Source organism: Petaurus breviceps, unplaced genomic scaffold (genome assembly GCF_028583685.1).
Source record: "Petaurus breviceps papuanus isolate PSGF00001 unplaced genomic scaffold, PetGlider_PUasm1.0 186, whole genome shotgun sequence".
In the NCBI taxonomy this organism is placed as follows: domain Eukaryota; kingdom Metazoa; phylum Chordata; class Mammalia; order Diprotodontia; family Petauridae; genus Petaurus; species Petaurus breviceps.
In genome coordinates, this window is record NW_027185798.1 from 3,936,799 (window position 1) to 3,956,121 (window position 19,323).

Genomic DNA, 19,323 nt, shown 5'->3' on the forward strand with positions numbered 1-19,323 from the left:
TTGTTTAAATTAGATGTGATGAGTACAGCCAGGCCTTAATTGTGCACACATGGTAAGCTATTTATGCCAGGTTAACTTCCCCTGGCCACCCAAGGCATTTGGAGTCATCTGCTGGGATGTGTTCAGGATGGTTTTGCCTAAGCCTGAGCACCTAGCATTCTTCCTGCAGCAGAGTAGGCTCTTACTAGATGCTTGTTGCCCAATTGCTTGCTTCATTAAACAATACAATAAAGAAAATAAGCTTTTGGTTACCTCAGCCTCCCTCCCACTTTTTGGGATGAACAATTGGGGATGGGCAGTGTGAAACATATATTAAGTGCTTTTTGAGCCCTGCACTTAATGCTGGAGATAGACATAGAAAAGTCAGACAGTCCCTGCTCTAAAGGGGTTCAGCTGCCAGTCAGATGGAAAGGTCCTTAGGGGACAGTAGCTAAGCAGATGGTCAGGCCTATCTGTTTCTGATGTAGAACCACTTCAGTGCCAAGGACTTTGGCGCAAGAGCTCTCCTTTCTGGGTCTTCAGCAGCTGTGGCCGAGACAGCTGTAGAAGTCATTGCCAGGCTGCACCTCTATGGGACGCTGGCTGAGGGTACTGGGCTGGAAGCTTTGGGCTCAGGGTCCTGGCTGTCTTCACTGAGGTCTGAGGGGGGATGATGGGCAAGGTGAGTGGTTGAACTTGCCTGGCACATCCTGCCTCCTGTCTGCCCCCACCCCAGGGTGCCTGGCAGTCTGTTTCCAGTGGATATCAGGGCTTATCTAGAAGAAGAACAGTAACCTGGCATGGGCTGCCCTTCCCAGGGTTCCCATGCTTATCTGTCTGTTGGTGGCAGTTAGTCACCTGCTGCTGCTGGTGGGGAAGATGAGCCCCTTCTCCACAAGGATTTCTCTCTTTAATAACGGGCTTGTCTGGCAACAGGTCTGGTGATTTGTAGGGCACTGATGTTCTCAATGCTGTTGGGATCAAGGTCCTGAGCTATCTCCATCAGGGTCTAAGAGGAGATGGTGGTCAAGGTGGTTGATGGCTCTTTCTTTGTCACTGTTTACATAACTCAGTGGACCACAGAGCTAAAGAGAACCCCATTTCACAAGAAGCTGAGCAGATCAGGTCTTCATCTGTAAATCAGCTTATGGTGGAAATCTGATTCAGAGGATTGCCATCCATTTGTAACTGGCCATTTTCTTTCCCATGGAGACCCGTGAATTTTCCTGGCTAGCCTCGATTTCTCATGATTTTTCGACTGAACTGTTACTTCAAACACTTACATTATATTTACAACAATATGGTGAAAAAGTTACAATTTTTTGAGAACAATAAGTACAGCCAGTGTTGTGCAATCACTGAGGAAAATCTTATCTGTGTCCTGAAGACCTATAGCCTTGTCAATCAAGGATGACAATTATTTAAGGAAGAGGGACAGAGAATGGAAGGTGACCCAAAAGAAGGACTTTCTGCCTCTAAAGAGCAGGCACTGGAGTTGAGACAGAGCATGTAGGTGTAACAACCACCCTAGCAGCTCCCGCAGTGCTCCAGGGGCTTCCCAGGGTACAGGATGAGGGTGGTTCAGAAGGTGGCAGGAGAAGAGGGACAGCAGGGCTCTCTAGAATGTCACTGGAAAGGCCTGGAATTTATACTTTGAACATTGCATACATACGACAAAATGTGAGAATACATACAAAGACATAAATGCAAATCATGGAATACATGGAATAAATTAGTGCAGAGTTCACTGTTCAGTCATTTCAGTCCTGTCTGACTCTTTGTGACACATTTGGGAGGTTTACTTGGCAGAGATACTGGAGGGGCTTTCCATTTCCTTCTCCAGCTCAGTTTTAAAGATGAGGAAACTGAGGCAAACAGGGTGAAGTGACTTACCCAGGGTCACACAGTCAGTTTCTGAAGCCAGATCTGAACTCAGGGAAATGAGTCTTCCTGACTCCAGACCTGGTGCTCTATCAATCAAAGAATCGTGGATCCAGAACAAGAAACAGAGGCCACCAAGTCCAACCTTCTCATTTTTCAGATGAGGAAGCTGCATCCCAGGGAAGGGAAAGGACTTGCCCACAGTCATGCAGATTATTAACATTAGGTGCATAAGTCAGGCTGCCTGGGTCCAGGACCAGTCCATTTCACTGTCCTGCACTGTGTTCTCTACAGAGAAGTAGGCTACATGGCTCTTTCCAGTGTCAATTCCTCTCTCCTCCTATTGACCATCTTGGATGCTTATATGCTTAGAAAGTGTTTATCTTACAATGCTTAATTAAAGCACATCTGCCCATGCTATTGGCCAGCTTTCATGGTTATTTAAAAATAAACTAAGCCAAGTCTTTTCATGCTTGCAGAAATGAATAGCTATTTCAAAATGATTAATTCCTATACATGTTTGAGATGTCAACATCATCATAGTCTGAAATAGGCTCAATATAACTAGAAGCAGAAACTTTCTTTTTCATTACAGTTGAATAAGGTTGCTGGCTTTCTTCTTCCTGGGGAGCTGTAAAACAGAAAAAAAATGTCTTTAGTAGTTTAATCTGATGTCCAAATGCACTTTCCTGATCACGAATTAAGAATTATGTGAAGTAAACTTTACTTCAGTGATTTTTACTCCTTAAGTGAACTAAATCAGTATTCTGACCCCCGTTTTATAAGTCAGATCTAAGCACAAATACATAATATACATGTGTATGCATGCACAGGCAAGTATCGTGTACAGGGGTATATACATACACACATACAGGGAGAGTCTTACGGTGAGTCAATGGCAGAAATACTGCAGATATCCTGGCTCATCATTTTATATCTAAATTAGATCAAAGTGCCTTGGACCCAGGATAAGGGGAAATAAAGGTTTTCATCTTGACTACTTAGAACATAAGTTGACCAGAACTCATTGCCAAATGTGGGCAGCTGGACTAACTCAATAAATCATCCAATGCCCAGCATTGGGCCCTGCATAAAGTAAATGCTTGCTAAATGTTTATTTAGTTAAACCAAATCCCAGTTTTCATAAGAAAATAGGAGTGACTCAATTTATTCTTTTTACATCCATCAAGATTTGCCAACCCTGTTGTTTTGGACTTTCCTTTATTAGAAAATAAAGGGTTGGGGTGGGAAGGAAATGAAAGAGAGAAGATGGCAGCCTCCCTTGAGAGAGAGAGCTAGCTGAAAGGGAGTTGGAAGGTCTGAAATCCATTGCTTAATCCCATTCTTGGACAGAATGTAACTGAATCATCATCATAGCTAACATTTATGTGGCACCTGCTATGTGCCAGTCACTGTGGTAAGCATTTTACAACTATTACTACTACCTGGGAGGTAGGTGCTATTATTGATCCCATTTACAGGTGAGGAAACTGAGGCAAACAAGGGTTAAATGACTTGCCCAGGATCCCATTGCTGGTGAGAGCATGAGACCTGACTCCAAGCCCAGGGTGCTGTCCAGCAGCCACCTAGCTGCCCCCAGAGAAAGGACTTCTGCAGAAGGTGGGACTTGGAATGCGTCTTCAAGGGAGCCAGGGTCACTAATAGGTGGTGGTGAGAAGGGGATGGGAGAGTCAGGGAGTCCATTCAGAGAGCTAGTACAGGAGTATGAATGTGAACCCAGGGTGGTGTCTATATGAGGGGAGGCATCATGAAGGTAAAAACCAGACGTGATAATGCTTTATGTGGGGTGAGTGTAAGAGAGAAGTCGGGGTGATGCCTGGACTGTGAGTGGCCGGGAAGATGGCGGGCACTGCTATGATGACAGGAAAGTAAGGGAAAAAGCTTTGGCAGTGGTGAGATGAGGGGAAGTAATGGATTCTCTTTGGGGCATTTTAAGTGTGAGATGCCTATGGGTCACCCAGCTCTGGATCTCCAAAAGCCAGTGATGTAAGACTGCATTTCAGGATAAAGGTTAGGACTGGACATATAGATCTGGGAATCACTGCACCGATGAGATATTGGGAGCTCACCAAGCAGGATGATCTAGAGGGAGATGAACAGAACATGGGGGGACTTCTGCACTTACTGGGAGTGTGTGGCAAAGGAGACTGAGGAACGTTCAGACTCATGATCTGAAAAGGAGAGTCACAAATGCCCAGAGAAAATGATCTTCTGGCATTCTCCAACTTTTCAGCTAAGAAGCTAAAAATCCCACCTTCTGCATGAAGCCTTCCCCAGGCTCCTTAACCTAGGGCCTGCCCTCTGAGCTAATCTCCAGTGTGTGGTCTTGTTTGTACGTAGTCATCTGCATGTTGTCTTCCCAATTAAATCCTCACTTAAATCCAATTCACTTGCAAGTCACAGCATCAGCCACCTAAAGTCTTGGTCCTCTTTGAGAAGGAGGGACAAGCAACCACAGCAAAACAACCCCAATTAGACTGTGAGCTCCTTGAGGGGAGGAACTGACTCTTCACTTAGCACTGGCACATAGTAGATGCTTAACAAATGGTGATTGACCTGATTCATCTTTGTATAATAATTGCAAATTCTAGGTGAATTAATTATCCCAACCTGAATAAAACCAGCATTAATAAACCATACTTACCGTAAACTGTATTTTCTGAAGCCAAAATGTTTCTGGGAGGCAGAGGGGGTAAACACACGGGTGGTTCGTTGGTGACATTCCTAAAAAGACACATGACTGCTGGTTATTGTTTTATTCATCATCAATGAATTTAAAGAAAAACTACTGAAAATGTACATGGTTGAAAACACTAGTTTGCTGGTGAATGTTTTAACAACCCACTCTACAGAATCAGTGTTTTCTCTGTCACTTTCAGTCTAGACAATCAACAAAACAATGAATCACTGCAGGGCTCCCCACCCCTGGATAGTATATATGCATGCATGCATGTATGTATACATAAATACATATATTGTATGTGTCTATGTATATATACACGCACACATATATTTTGTATATGTGTATATATACATACACATATATGTCTCTCTCCGTATATATAATATAGTCTGCAAATGGAATCCTATTTTCCCATTTATTTTTATTATAGAATTGGTATATGTTTCTCTGCACAATATATTTAATTCAAGACATACTCAAGAATGTCTTCTAAAGACCTTCTAAAGTCAGAAAGGGAAAAAATAATTCTCTTGATAGAGTATTAATCAGCATTTTCAAAATATGAATATGAAAATATGCATTCTTGTTATGTTTAATGCAATAATTTGAAGATTAATATTGCCAGTAGGAATATGGAGGTATGAGGAGAAAAAAACATCTGAGGTATGAAGAAAAAATGGAGACAGACATCTCCACTTGTTATCAAAATTAACTAGACAGGGAACATTTTGCAAGATTGCTGAATCAGACAAATGCTACATTTCACAAATAAGCAAACGAACGTGGCATGATTTTTCTAATGGTATTTACCTCTAACAGGAGAATGAATCCCTTTCATAAGCAGAATGATTACTGATACTAATGTAGAGAGTCACAAAAGGGCTGAGTTCATAGCCACTGCCTAAGCAGCTAGGTGTTGGGAAATTGTAAAAGATTGGGTCTAGAAAGAGAGGATATGAATTCAAATCCAGTCTCAGATGGTAGCTTTATGAACCTGGATAAGTCACTCAACCTCTGTTTGCCTCAGTTTCCTGAACTGTAAAATGGGGATAATGGCCCCTAGCTCATAGGGTTGTTGTGAATCTCAAATGAGAGAATAGGTGTAAAGTGCTGAGCACAAAGCAGGTACTTAATAAATGCTTGTTCCCTTCACCTTCAAATCCTGGCACTCCCACTTAATACCTGTGTGACCTTGAACAAATTATTTGGCTCCTTTGTTCTTTCCTCCTCTATGAAATGAGGGGTTGGACTAGATGGCCTCTCTAGGACTAGATGACCAATTCTCTAATCTCCATGATTCTAGACACTGAAAGCTATATTGTTTGTTGTTAGTCATTTCAGTCTGTCTGACTCTTTGTGACTCCATTTGGGGTTTTCTTGACAATGATACTGGACTGGTTTGCTATTTCCTTCTCTGGCTCATTTTACAAATGAGGAAACTGAGGCAAACAGGGTGAAGTGACTTGCCCAGGGTCACCCAGCTAGTAAGTGTCTGAGGTCACATTTGAACTCAGGAAGATGAATCTTCCTGATTCCAGGCCTGGCGCTCTATCTGCTGCAGCACCACCTAGCTGCCCTAAAGGCTATAGTGAGAGGAGGCAAACAATTCTTAAGATGCAAAAGCAGAAGACTGTGTTACCTCTAACCACCCATCTCTACATCTATGATCATAAACACTGATATAAAGGTTCTCTAGAGGAGGAGGGGGATAGGCAAACAATCCCTAACACTCGGAAGTTTAGAATTTTAGTGGCTACTTCGGGAAAAAAAAACTTACTCATATATCATTTCTTCATCTTTTTGATGGTGTTTCAAAGACTTGGAAATTTTCCAGTTCCTGCCTAAAGAAAGAACATTTCTATTTATTTATTTAGAAAGAAAAGCAAAGACAATTATTTTGGAATTCGTTAAATTCTTAAATCCAAAGACAGAAAATTTAAGACGATCGGGAAGATCCAAAATTCTAAGTTGCAAGTGCTGAGATAGGCCAGCTCTAAGGTGACATCATAATGCACAGAGCATGGAGGCCTCGAATCAGGAAGACTCAGCTTCATAAGTTCACATCTGGCCTCAGACACTGACTAGTTGTGTGACCCTGGACAAGTCACTTACCCTCAGCCTGCCTCAACTTCCTCATCTCTGAAATGGGGATAATAACAGCATGCCTACCTCCATTTTGCAAACCTTAAAGCATAAGCCAAACTTTTAATATTAAATAAACCTTTAGCTCTCAAATCAGATTGGTAAGAAGTTCTTCCTTATTCTGAGTTTAGATTTTTAATCTATACTCATTGCTTCTAGTGCTGCCCACTGGGACCAAACTGAATAAATCTAATCCCTGTTAGCCATTGAAATAATTGAAGGAAGTTACTATGTTTCTGCTAAGACTTCTACTTCTCCATTCTGGTTCCTAAATTTTCTTCCCTCTTTATAGAGTTGTAAAACAAGACCTTTTGCACCTGGGGCATATACCATGTTATGGTTTGGCTGAGTGACACAAAAAACCCCTCAGTTGACCTAGAGAGGAAGGATGAGACACATTTTTTTTGGAGGGAGCCAAAGAAACTCGAACATCAGTGTGAGGCCACTTGTGCGAAGGGGTCAGGAAAGAGCAAGGCAGGGATGCCATCTTGCCCCTGCCTATTTCAACGATTCATTCTTGCCAGTTAGATACTAAGAGTGGTTGTTTCTATGGAATTATTGCAATCAGCATCATTGCCCTCTACATTCAGCATCCTCTAAAATTAGCGCCTAAGGCCTCTAGCCCAGCCTCACTCATGCTACCCCTACCTTACCATTCTCCATAAATATATGCTTGTCCAGCTTTTACCTATCATTTCTCTTTTGAATTATTCCACCATGCGTCCCATATACCAAGTCTCAGTAATACCTATGCAATCCAGTTTGCCCCCTTGCATCAGAATCTCCAGCTCGTCTTGCTTCTTACCCCTACTTTGTTGATTTGAAAATGTACAGTAAATAGATCATGATTTAAATTGTTTTTTATTTAAATCAAACATATCATAGAAATCTTTCAAAGATAAAAATTAACTTCAGATAAATCACAAAATAGATAAGTCTATCTGCGGATAATCCAAAATAAATTATGTTTTCTTATATGTACCCACAAAGACCCAAATAACCAGCCTTATACTCAATTCCTTTTTAAGTCTTGTTTTTACATCATAGATGTTTCCAGATAACACTCCTCTACCTCTGTATTTTTTGTTTTTAACAAAGAAGAACGGTTAAGCATACCCAGTTTATACACGGGCCATATATAGACAATGTGTGGTATTCCATACCCACAGTCCCCCACTTATCATTTCCTCTCTTAATCCAAATTACATATCATCTGATTGTTCTTCCCCTAATCTATATCATGGAGGCCTTTGCTTGTTTTTTACCACATCAGTTCATATGAGTTTTTTCATGCTTCTGCAACATTTTCATGTTTATCTAAACCACTTAATTCAATCAACAAACAGACTCAAAATGGAATTCAAAGCAATCAGGTTAATGAGATGTCCTGATTTTTTACTTTTTGATTAATTGGTTTGACATCATGCAACCTTAGTTGGTGTCTCATGCTACTGAGAGAAATTAATATTATATTATTATATTAATTACTATTAATTTATGACCCATTCTTTTTCCTCTTGTTTGTGTTAAAACCCATCTCCTGAAAAGGTCAGTCAGCCTCTGAAAGACTTGGCAAAGTGAAAAAATTTGCTCCTAGCCCTCAAGGAACATGCTTGCTAGTTGGGTAGGACCCCACACAAGTGGGAGACCTAATTTCTGTTTAGAGTATATATTTAATCCAGTCTGGGTGAGCCTTTGCCTGGGGGAAAGAACCCCTTGTCCTCTATCCCCTCCATTAGAGTTGAGGGCAACCCAATTTATGAGGGAGAAAGCTAGCTAGAAAAGTTCAGATGAAGAGGGCTTTCCCTTCCCAGATGCCTTGAGACTGCTGAGTTTCAAGATCAAGCCACATTCTCAGCAGAAGAGCTGAAGACTTTTAACCCACCTCTTCACTAAATATCCACCAATTAGGGCTCATCTTTACTTGTCAGAGAGCTCCCTTTCAGAAGGGATTTAAGGCATATCAGGGTCTCCCTGAGCATCTTTGGTTACTAAGAGAAACCACTGACCATCAATTTACTGATTATTGGATAGTCTAATTAATAAATTGATTATTAATTACCCAGAAACTCTGTCTCTTGAGGTTTTAATTCATCTCACTATAGACTTAGAAGTAATTCTTTTTTTTTAAAGCAATCAGGGTTAAGTAGCTTGCTCAAGGTTACATGGCCAGGTGTTTCTGGGTGGGTGCTAAGTGTCTGAGCCCGGGATTTGATCTCCAGGTCTTCTCAACACTGGAGCCAGTGCTCTTACTCGCTGTGCTACCTGGCCACCCCAGAAGTAATTCTTAATAATAACTCCATGCAAAGTTAAAAGTGTTTTAAAAACCATTAAAGCCAGCCCCAAAGTGAAGACCATCACCCTCCATGGAGCTGTGGCTCCTTAAATATACAGCAAATTCTCACTCCTCCCACACTTTTCCAGTGGGACCGTTAGTTACCTTGTCTAAGCAGTCTCTTACAGATACAGTACATAACTAGGGCAAGTGTTCCAGAAACAAGGATTATTGCTCCAGCCAAAAGGATCCAGAAATTCTCCAGCCACCAGTTCATTGTAAAGCAACCCTGGCGGGGGGTGGGGGGAAGAGAAAGATGAGGTTAGAAGTGAGGCTGAGGACATGGTTGGGGTGGTGGCAGGGAGGACGAAATAATTAACTTGTGTTTTGCCCTCCATTAAGTTGCTACCTAGAGCCCAACTGTGATTTCCTTTTCCCTTTGCAAACTGGTTGTAACTGGTATTTCTAGCCTAACTGTACATCATGGCCCCTTCTGCATTCTGTGATCAACCAACCTTGACTTCTCTTTGTTCCTCTCACAAGACACTCAAATCTCCACCTCCATGCATTTGCTTTGGCTATTCCCGCCACCTAGAATGCTTGCCCTTCACATTTCCACCTGATAGAATTCTACTCTTTCTTTAAGATGCAGCTCCCCATCAACCTTCCACATGGAGCCTTTCCTCATCCCCCAACAGCTAGTGCCCTTCCTCCCTAACTACTTTGGCTTTATTTGCATTTATTCTCCTTATTTTTTTCTGTATATTATAAGAGTGGGGTTGATTGATTTACTCAATCACGTTAACCCCATCCCATTTTAAGTCACTTTAGCCGAAATGGGAAAAAATCTTTGGAATTGGAGACCCTTGCATGGAATCCTATTCAGAGAAGCTGAAGAAATTTCATCATGGTCCTGGGTTCATTTAATTTAATGTTTCTTTTAAAACTTGGAGGGGGTGAAAGGTTTTCATGGTGAAAACTAGGTAAAAATGAACTGTGGTTTAAATGTTGTCCCATCCAAAGAGATTTACAGTTTAATAGAGATCCAAGAAAGTTTCACCATAAGAGTGGTTGAATTTCAGACCTTCCTTAGCTGCTAAGAGAAGGGTTTGAGAGGCAGTGAATCTTTCCTTTGTGCCCCCTAAAATCACATCACAGGTGATCACTGACTTTACCAATACCTAAATTCAGACATAATTCGGTTACAGATGAGGAAGATCTAGCTATTTCTAAATCAGGTTATGCTTGGGTAAAGACCCATAACCAGCACATCCTGTTTGAATAAATAGCATAAGAACATTATCAACCACTGATCCTTTTTTAAAAAGTAGATTTTTGTTGGTTTTCTGTTCTGATATCACATAGATTTCCCTCTGTATACCTCTTCCTTCCCTGTCCTAGAGAGCCATCTTTTATAACAAAGCAATTCAAAAGAAAAAAAAATAAAGAGAAAAAATTAATCAAAAAGGATGAATACAAAGACATTATATTCTGTGTTCCATACCCATGGACCCTGCCTCTCTAAAAGAATGGAGAGAGGTATCTTCTCCTCTGGGGCCATGTTTGACCGGATGACATTGCAACATTTGTTTCTTTTTTGACTCTTGCTCTACCCCTTACATTGCTTTAGGTATTTAGCTAATGTTTTCCTGGTTCTTTTCACTTCACTTTGCATCAGTTCCAGGACTGGAGTCAGGAAGACTCATCTTCATGAGTTCAAATCTGGCCTCAGACAGTTGTGTGACCCTGGACAAGCCACTTCACCCTCTTTGTCTCAGTTTCCTACTCTGTAAAATGAGCTGGTGAAAGAAGTGACAAACTACTCCAGTATCTCTGCCAAGAAAACCCCAGGGGTCAAGAAGAATTGGATAAGACTGAATGACAAGAAGTCACTAGCCCTCCCTGCGCCTCAATTTCCTTCTCTGTAAAAAGAGGAAGTTGGACTAGATGGTTTCTAAGGTCCCTTCTACCCCTAATCTCTATGACTTCAGAATCCTCACATTGTAATTGGTGTCTGTTTTTAAAACTCTCATTTGGCCTTGGAAAGGAAAAAAAATGATCCTGTCTCTGATGCCCACTGGCTTTCTGCATAGCCTTGATGCACCACAAAAATATTGGGGCCAATTTTGCTTTTCAAAAATTCTGCTCCAAAAATTTCAAGATCAGGATCATAGATTTAGTATTGGAAGGAATCTCAGGGGTCTTCTAGTCTTACTCCCTCATTTACGGAAAAGGAAACTGATGTTCAGGAAAGGGTCCAACAGGTACCAAGTGGTAGAGGTGGGATTTTAACCCCGGGAACTCGACTCCAGAGTCTGGGCTCTTTCCATGTTTTGTTGTGGTTCAGTTGTTTTTTCAGTCATGGCCAACTCTTCATTTGAAGTTTTCTTGCCAAATATACTGAAGTGGTTCATCACTTCCTTCACCAGCTCATTTTACAGATGAGGAAACCGAGGCAAATGGGGTTAAGTGACTTGCCCAGGGTCACACAGTTAGTAAGTTATCTGAGGCCAGATTTGAACTTAGGAAGCTCTGTGCACTATGGCACCTCCCAGCAGCCCACAATAACCCATGCATAACCCATGTTGACATGCCATTATCATGAATTCAAGATTTGGGAAATGCCATCTTAGAATCCATGGCAAGTTGGCTCCCACCATTTTTCCATTTTTTCTACAACTAAGGTTTCCCTCCCATAACTCATCATTGGTGGAATCTTTTGCAGTTAAGTTATCAGGGCCAGTCAATAAGAGAGGAGGAAGACCCAGTGCTCTGGGGCAAGAGCTTTCTCCTGAGTCTTTCAAAACAGAAACCACCCATTTCTCCCCTCACTCCCACTCCACAACATCCGCTTGCATTTCTCTAAAAAAGGCTTCTCTGAAAAAGCAGGCTGCAGAATCCATTAGCCATGACTGGAAATTTCCATTACCCAACATGTTTGCATTGGAGGGGCAGGGAGAAGGAGAGGAAGATCATTGGAAATCCTGATGCTTCTCAAAATGTGAAGACAACGTGTGTGTGTGTGTGTGTGTGTGTGTGTGTGTGACATCACAGTCACAGAATTGCAGAGCTAGAAAAAACCTTGGAAATGATAGAAGCTGTTGGCTCAGTGGAAAGTGCACTGTCTCAGGAGTCAGGGTAGTGCCTCTGATTCTTACTGACTGAGTGACCTTAGGTAAGTCCTTTCCCACCTTGTAAACTCAGTTTCCTCATCTGTAAAAATAAGAGTTTGGACAAGAGTCCCATCCAGCTCAAAACTTTGTGACCTGAATAAACCCAGGGACTATATGCACACAATTACAAAGCACTTTTCACACAGATACAGTCAGATCTAAATAACTGGAAAAACATCAGTTGTTCATGGGCAGGCCGAACTACCATGTAAAAAACAACAATTCTACCTAAATTAATTTGCTTATTCAGTTCCACACCAATCAAACTACCAAAAAATATTTTATAGAGCTAGAAAAAATAATAGCACAATTCATCTGGGAGAACAAAAGGTCCAGAATATCAAGGGGATTAATGAAAAGAAATGCTAGGGAATGTGGCCTACCATACCAAATCTTAAATTGTATTATAAAGCAGCAATCATCAAAACCACTTCATACTGGCTAAGAAATAGAGGGATATATGAGTGGAAAAGGTTAGGTACACAAGACATAGTAGTCAATGATTATAGCAATCTACTGTTTGATAAAATCAAAGTCTCCAGCTTCTGGGATAAGAACTGGCTGTTTGACAAAAATTGCTAGAAAAACTGGAAAATAGTATGGCAGAAACTGGGTATAAACCAATATATAATGACATATACCAGAATAAAGTCCAAATGGGTACGTGATCTAGGTATAAAGGCTGATACTATAAACAAATTAGGGGAGCAAAGAATAGTTTAACTGTCAGATTTATGGAGAATGGGGGAATTTATGACCAAACAAAAGATGAAATGCATAATTTTGATTACATTAAATTGAAAAGGTTTTATAAAAACAAAGCCAATTCAACCAAGATTAGGAGGGAAGCAGAAAACTGGGAAAGAATTTTTACAACCACTGTCTCTGATAAAGACCTCATCTCTAAAATATATAGAGAATTGAGTCAAATTTGAAAGAACACAAGTCATTCCCCAATTGATAAATGGTCAAAGGATATGAACAAGCAGTTTTCAGAGGAAGAAATTAAAGCTATCTATAGCTATATAAAAAAAAAAGTTTTAAATCACTATTGTTTAGAGAGATGCAAATCAAAACAACTTTGAGGTACCACACCACACCTATCAGATTGGCTAACATGGCGAAACAGGAAAATGATAAATGTTGAAGAAGATGTGGGAAAATTCGAACACTAATTCATTGTTGGTGGAGCTGTGAGCTGATCCAACCATTCTGGAGAGCAATTTGGAACTATTCCTCAAGGGTTATAAAAATGTGCTTACCCTTTATGCAGCAATATCATTTCTAGGCTTGTATCCCAAAGAGATCATAAAAATGGGAAAAGGACCCACATGTACAAAAATATTTGTAGCAGCTCTTTTTGTGGTGGCCAAGAACTAGAAATTGGGAGAATACTCATCAATTGGGGAATGGCTAAATAAGTTGTAGTATATAAATGTTATGGAATGCTATTGTGCTATAAGAAATGATGAACAGGCGGACTTCAGAGAAACCTGGAAAGACTTATATGAACTGATGCTGAGTAAGGAGCAGAACCAGGAGAACATTGTACACAGTAACAGCCATAGTGTGGCCTGACTTTGATAGACTTAGCCTTTCTCAGCAATATAAGGACCTAAAACAATGCCAAAGGACTCATGATGGAAAATGCCATCCACATCTAAACTGTGGAGTCTGAGTGCAGAGCACAGCAGACTGTTTTCTTTGGTTTTTTTCTTTCTTGTGGTTCCTCCTGTTTGTTCTGGCTCTTTTATACAACATGACTAATGTGAAAGCAGTTTTAATAGGAATGTATGTGTAGAGCCTATGTTGGATCGCATGCTGTCCTGAGGAGGGAGGAGGGGTGGGAGGGGGAGAAATTTTAAAACTTATGAAAGTGAATGTTAAAAACTTAAAAATAAATAATTAAAAAAAAACAACTTTGTGACCTGGCTTGGAATTCTGTCTTCTCTAATTGCTAATTTTGTGGCTGTGGGAAGTCACTTAACCTCACTGAGCCGTGGTCTCCTCATCTGTAAAACAAGTGAGTTAGATGATACTGCCTTTGAAGTTCTTTTCAGTTCCAAATCTTCAACCTGAGTTCAAATGCTGTTTTCTTTGGTGTGACCTTGTTCATATCACTTCTGTTTTCTCCTCTGTAAAATGAGGGACCCAGAGTAGCCTGATTCTGAGGCCCCTTCTAACTCCAGAAATATCTCTTTCTATAGAATTCATTCATCAGTTTGAGAGACTATCATGGAGCATTCAACTCTATGCCAGACCTTTCTGAGAAATCACCTCCAATGCTCTCCTGCAGAATGGGATAGTGACCCCTTTCTCTTATTTTGAGGCCAACATCAAATAAGGATCGGGTCATGGTAGATATGGACGCAGAAAGGTGGTCACTCGTGGGATGAAGCAGCTTCGAGGAGTGGGGGCCCTGTCAGAAGAGAAGCCAGCTGCTGAAGAGGTCAGCTCCCAGGAGCCCAGCGTAGCCCCCCACCGCAGGGGCAACAACTGTATGAGGACTTTCTAGCCAGAGAAAGGACGTCCAGGATCTGGGCATCATCTTTAGTCCATCTGTAACCCCCATGAGGGCGTCACAACCAGGGCACAAGGGGCCCTCTCCCCATGAATACTGTGGGACAGCACACTCTTGGTTAACGGGGCACAGAGGAATGCTTGGTGGCTACCAAAGTTTTAACGTGGCACCTAAGTAAATGACTTTACTCAGAGCTAATTATGATGAATTCACATCCTGTTAGCTGGTCTGGTCTTGGCTCCACAAACATCGGGCCTTCCTTGGCGTTCTCAGCCTCCCAGCAGCCTCTAGTGGGCCTTCTCAGCTTCCTTTTGTGAAGCGTCTTCCTCTCCTAGATTCTCGTAGGTCCTTGAGGGGAGGGACTGCCTTTATTTTCTGTGTTTGTATATCCATTTCTTAGCATAGCGCCTGGCACATAGCAGGTGCTCAATAAATATTTATTAACTACTAGTTCAAAGTTAATGCAAGAGTTCCAGGAGGGTTTGTATGTTCAAAGCCCTCTCCTAGAACTTGTAAAAGTCATAGCTGCCTTTTGCAGACACCACTGATAAAATCAAGTGAGTTGGAATAATCAGTGAGAAGGGATGTTAGGGTAAGCTAGACTAAGGGCCCTGGTAGATGGAGAGCTGGACCTGAATTCAAATTCAGCTGATAATAGCTGTGTGATGCTGGGCAAGTAACTTGTTTGCCTCAGTTTCCTCAACTGTAAAATGGGATAATAATGACACTTCTTTCTCAGGGTTATTGTAAGAATCCAATTAGATGACATTTGCACAGTGCCCTGCATATAGTAAAAAAATATATACTGTGGCTACCTTGACTGGGGATAGATTTACATTCTCTATGCAATTGCTATGATCCGCTAGAGAGATTTTTCTTTCAGTGCTTTCTTCCTTAGGTAGCAGAGTGGATAGAGCACCAGGTCTGGAGTCAGGAAGACTCATCCTCCTGAGTTCAAATCTGATCTCAGATACCTCAGATACTCAGCTGTGTGACCCTGGGCAAATCACTTCACCCTGTTTGCCTCGGTTCCTCATCTTAAAAATGATCTGGAGAAGGAAATGCAAACCACTGCAGTGTCTCTGCCAAGAAAACCCGAAATGGTGTCACAAGGGGGGGGGGGGGGGTGACTGAAAAATGACTGAACAGCTACAATGCTTCTTGGAAGCTGCGATTTTCAGGGAATTAGGAGAGAGGAATTAGCATTTCTCTTTCCTTTTTTAGAGTGCCACAGGCAGTCCTTTGGTTCTGGCGTATTTCCTTTGCTAGTCTAAGATTCTTTGAGATAACTTTTGCATAGCTACTGATACCTATTGTATTATTGTACCCATTACAGAGTATGGGATTTGACATTAGGCAATCTGGATATTGCTTCCCTGGAATACCCATGCCATGCTCTTAGCTTTTTAAAACTTTTTTAAAAATTTTAAGCAAATCTAGACTGTTTGCCTTATCAGGAAATGAGTTCAAACGATTTTCCCAAGATTCTTTTAAAAAATGTTTTTCAAATAACAAAAATCTTTTTTTTTCCCCTTTCCAACTCTCTTCCCATTGGGGAAAAAAAGAAACAGAAAATCCTTGTCACAAGTATGCATAGTCAAGCAAAGCAGATTGCAATGGCCACGTCTAAAAACTGTTTTAATCCGCACCCTGCTTGTACTGTCTGCTTCAGACAGATGTTGCAAAGAATGTGCTTTATAAGCCTGAAAGGTTACGCGTACATGCTTCATCAATGGTGCTCTGGAATTATGCTAGGTCATTGCACTGATCCAAGTGACAAAGTTTCAAACTTAGTCTCCTCTAGACCACTGTTGCCATTGATAAATCATTTTCCTAGTTCTGCTCTTTGCTTCAGTTCGTGGAGATCCTCTTGGTTTTCTCAGAAACTGCCTACTTCATCATGGCACATGTCTGTTTCTTCTGGCACAATAATATTCCACTAAACTAATATCCTTAAAGCCTCCATCTGGCTGCCCCACTGCCTCTAATATAAATTCACATTTCCCTGTTGAAATTTAAAGCCCTCCCCATTTCTTTCCCTCATATAACCCAGGGTCCAGTTCCACTGAATCACTTGTTCTTCCCAATCAGTGACATCCCATCTGTCCCCAGTGCAGGCATGTGCTCCTTCCTTACACCCATCTCTTGGAGGCCCTAATACCCTCTAAGGCTCGGTTCAGTTGATATGTCCTTCAAGAATGTCTTTCTGATTTCCCTACTGGCTGTTGCTCCCTCTCCTCCCCCCACATTATTTTGTTTTGTAGGTGTTTTTAGTTTTCTTCTCTGTGTACACAGTATCTCTGCTCCTTGAGGTCAGGGTCTCACTCTTACAGGGAAAACTAGGCATATCCTCAAGAGAGTTATTACTACATAAAAATGACTCACATATGTCATTGTTGTTCAGTCATGTCCAACTCTTTGTGACACCATTTGGGGTTTCTTGGCAAAGATACCAAAGTGGTTTGCCATTTCCTTCTCCATATCATTTTACAGATGGAGAAACTGAGGCCAATAGGGTCCAGTGACTTGCCCAAGGTCACATAGCTAGTAAGTGTCTGAGGCTGGATTTGAACTCAGCTCTTCCTGACTCCAGGCCTGGTACTCTATCCACATATCCTAAAAAGGGCTAACAATACATAATAATAACTCATATACTTATAGCCTTAAGGCTTATAAAGCACATTCTTCACAACACCTCTTTGAGGAAGATAAGTATTGGTATTATTATCCCAGTTTAATAGATGAGAATACTGAGGCTTAGAGATAAGTAAGTTGTCCAGCAAGTTCATGCTGGATAATCAGGTTCTAAGTGTACTTTTCTCCTCCATGATAAATACCCCCAACTCCTCTGATCCTTTCTTATTAGTCTTCTCATATGCCTTTCTTTCTGATGGTAAAACATGGCTGACACTGAGGCAGGAAATTGCATCTTTTAGGGAGTTGCAGATCCACAAATTTTCTGAGAAAAGGAGGTAAATTTGAAAAACTTAATTCTAAGAATTTTTAAATACCTGTCTCAGTTCTCCATCTGTGAATCAAGAGAGCATATAAGCATTCTCAATTCCACTATTCTACACTGAAGTCTTCTAACAAGAGGAAATGTAGTCAGCCTCCCTTTAACACTCTGAGAGGAGGGGCTCAGAAGCACATTGACAAACATTGAATTCCTCCACTGTCCCCTCTGGATTTCAGGACTGTCCCTACTGACATGAGCCACCTAGGCCAGAGACTTAGGCCAGGATATGTGGGCAATGTCTATCTATCAGGGAAGAACAATCAGCAGATTTATAGATTAGGGTCCTATTTTCACTTCATCAAAATTAATCATATGTTTAAACTAAGATATTTTGCTGGATCAAAGTCATTAGTGAGCATGGAGAAAATGAAAATGTGTTTGATTTTTTCACTAGTAGCCTTGAATTTCACATTTTGCATTTTCAAGCAGGGATTTAGACATAATCAATGTTCTTCCATACTGTTACCTATAACTGAGACATAGTCTTACACATCAGAAAAGAAGCGGTCTTAGGCAAGTTGCCTCCTCTTCCTGAGGTCTCAGTTTTTTCTTTTGAAAGAATGGTGCAGTTAGACAAGCTATGCAAAGTCTCTTCTAGTCAGGACTAATGACAAGTATAAGCTGAATTCATGGATTTTGTTTTCTGTTGTTCTGTGATCCCTCCACTGGGGCAGCCGGGTGGTGCAATGGACAGAGTGCCGGGTTTGGAGTCAGGAAGACTCATCATATAGAGTTCCAATCCAGCCTCAGACAATTCCTAGCTGTGGAACCCAGGACGAGTCACTTCACCCTGTTTGCCTCAGTTTCCTCATCTGTCAAATGAGCTGGAGAAGGAAATGACAAGCTATCTTTGTCAAGAAAATCTCAGAATGGGTCACAAAGAGTTGGTCAACAACAGCCAGCTCCATACATTAGCTAGAATTCCATCCTTAGGACAGTATCTGTCTAAAAAATAACGTTTAAAGGCTTACCTCTCCTTGCTGGTGCTCTCTCAGATGACTTTTCTTATTTAAGTGGTGAGCCTGAACTAGCAGACTCCAAGGGAACCGTTCCCTTGATAAAGACTTAGAGACTTTTGAAACAAACCCTGATGCTGCTTCCTTTTCTGACCAGCTCTTTGGAGGAGGTGCAATTACCAAGGGGCTGGAAATCTGGCCAAAGAGAAAGACAAGACAGTGGCTGTTCCCCTTTCTAGTGGGTCAAGACTGAACAGCTCCTATGCATGTATATTAGCTTTGATTGTAGTTACTGGTTTACATGACTCACTGCTTGCCACCCGCATCCGCTCCTAAAATATTGTCAACTTCCCCAGGAAGGTCAGGCTGAAAAGCTGCCTTCTGTTTCGCATGTGCACTCTTCACACCTTGGCATGGTGCCTTGTATGGATGAACTAGCACCCTCAAATCTAGAATGCCCCTGCTACCCCAAAGGTCTTTCTGAAAATAGTCTCTTCTCTGTTCTGTCCTTGAAAGAAATATTTCTTATTCTGTATATTTTGTGTATAATTAGATAACATGAAGACATGTTTTTCTCTTTGATAGAATGTAAATTACTTGAGGACAGAGTCTCCTGTCTCCATGCTTGGCACATAATAGGACCTTAATAACAAACTCTATGAGAACATAGAATCCT

General features: G+C 41.2%; 1 protein-coding gene across 1 annotated transcript; it reads right to left on the reverse strand.

The window, feature by feature from the left end:
- Positions 1–1,124: 1,124 nt before the first annotated feature.
- Positions 1,125–18,907, reverse strand: SCIMP (SLP adaptor and CSK interacting membrane protein). The gene is made up of 5 exons (XM_069089162.1): positions 18,663–18,907; positions 9,147–9,270; positions 6,342–6,405; positions 4,526–4,605; positions 1,125–2,491 (listed from the first exon to the last, which is right to left on the reverse strand). Exons 2-5 carry the CDS (start codon positions 9,256–9,258, stop codon positions 2,364–2,366), a joined length of 384 nt encoding a protein of 127 aa, XP_068945263.1. The 5' UTR covers positions 9,259–9,270; positions 18,663–18,907; the 3' UTR covers positions 1,125–2,363.
- Between the last annotated feature and the right edge of the window lie 416 nt (positions 18,908–19,323).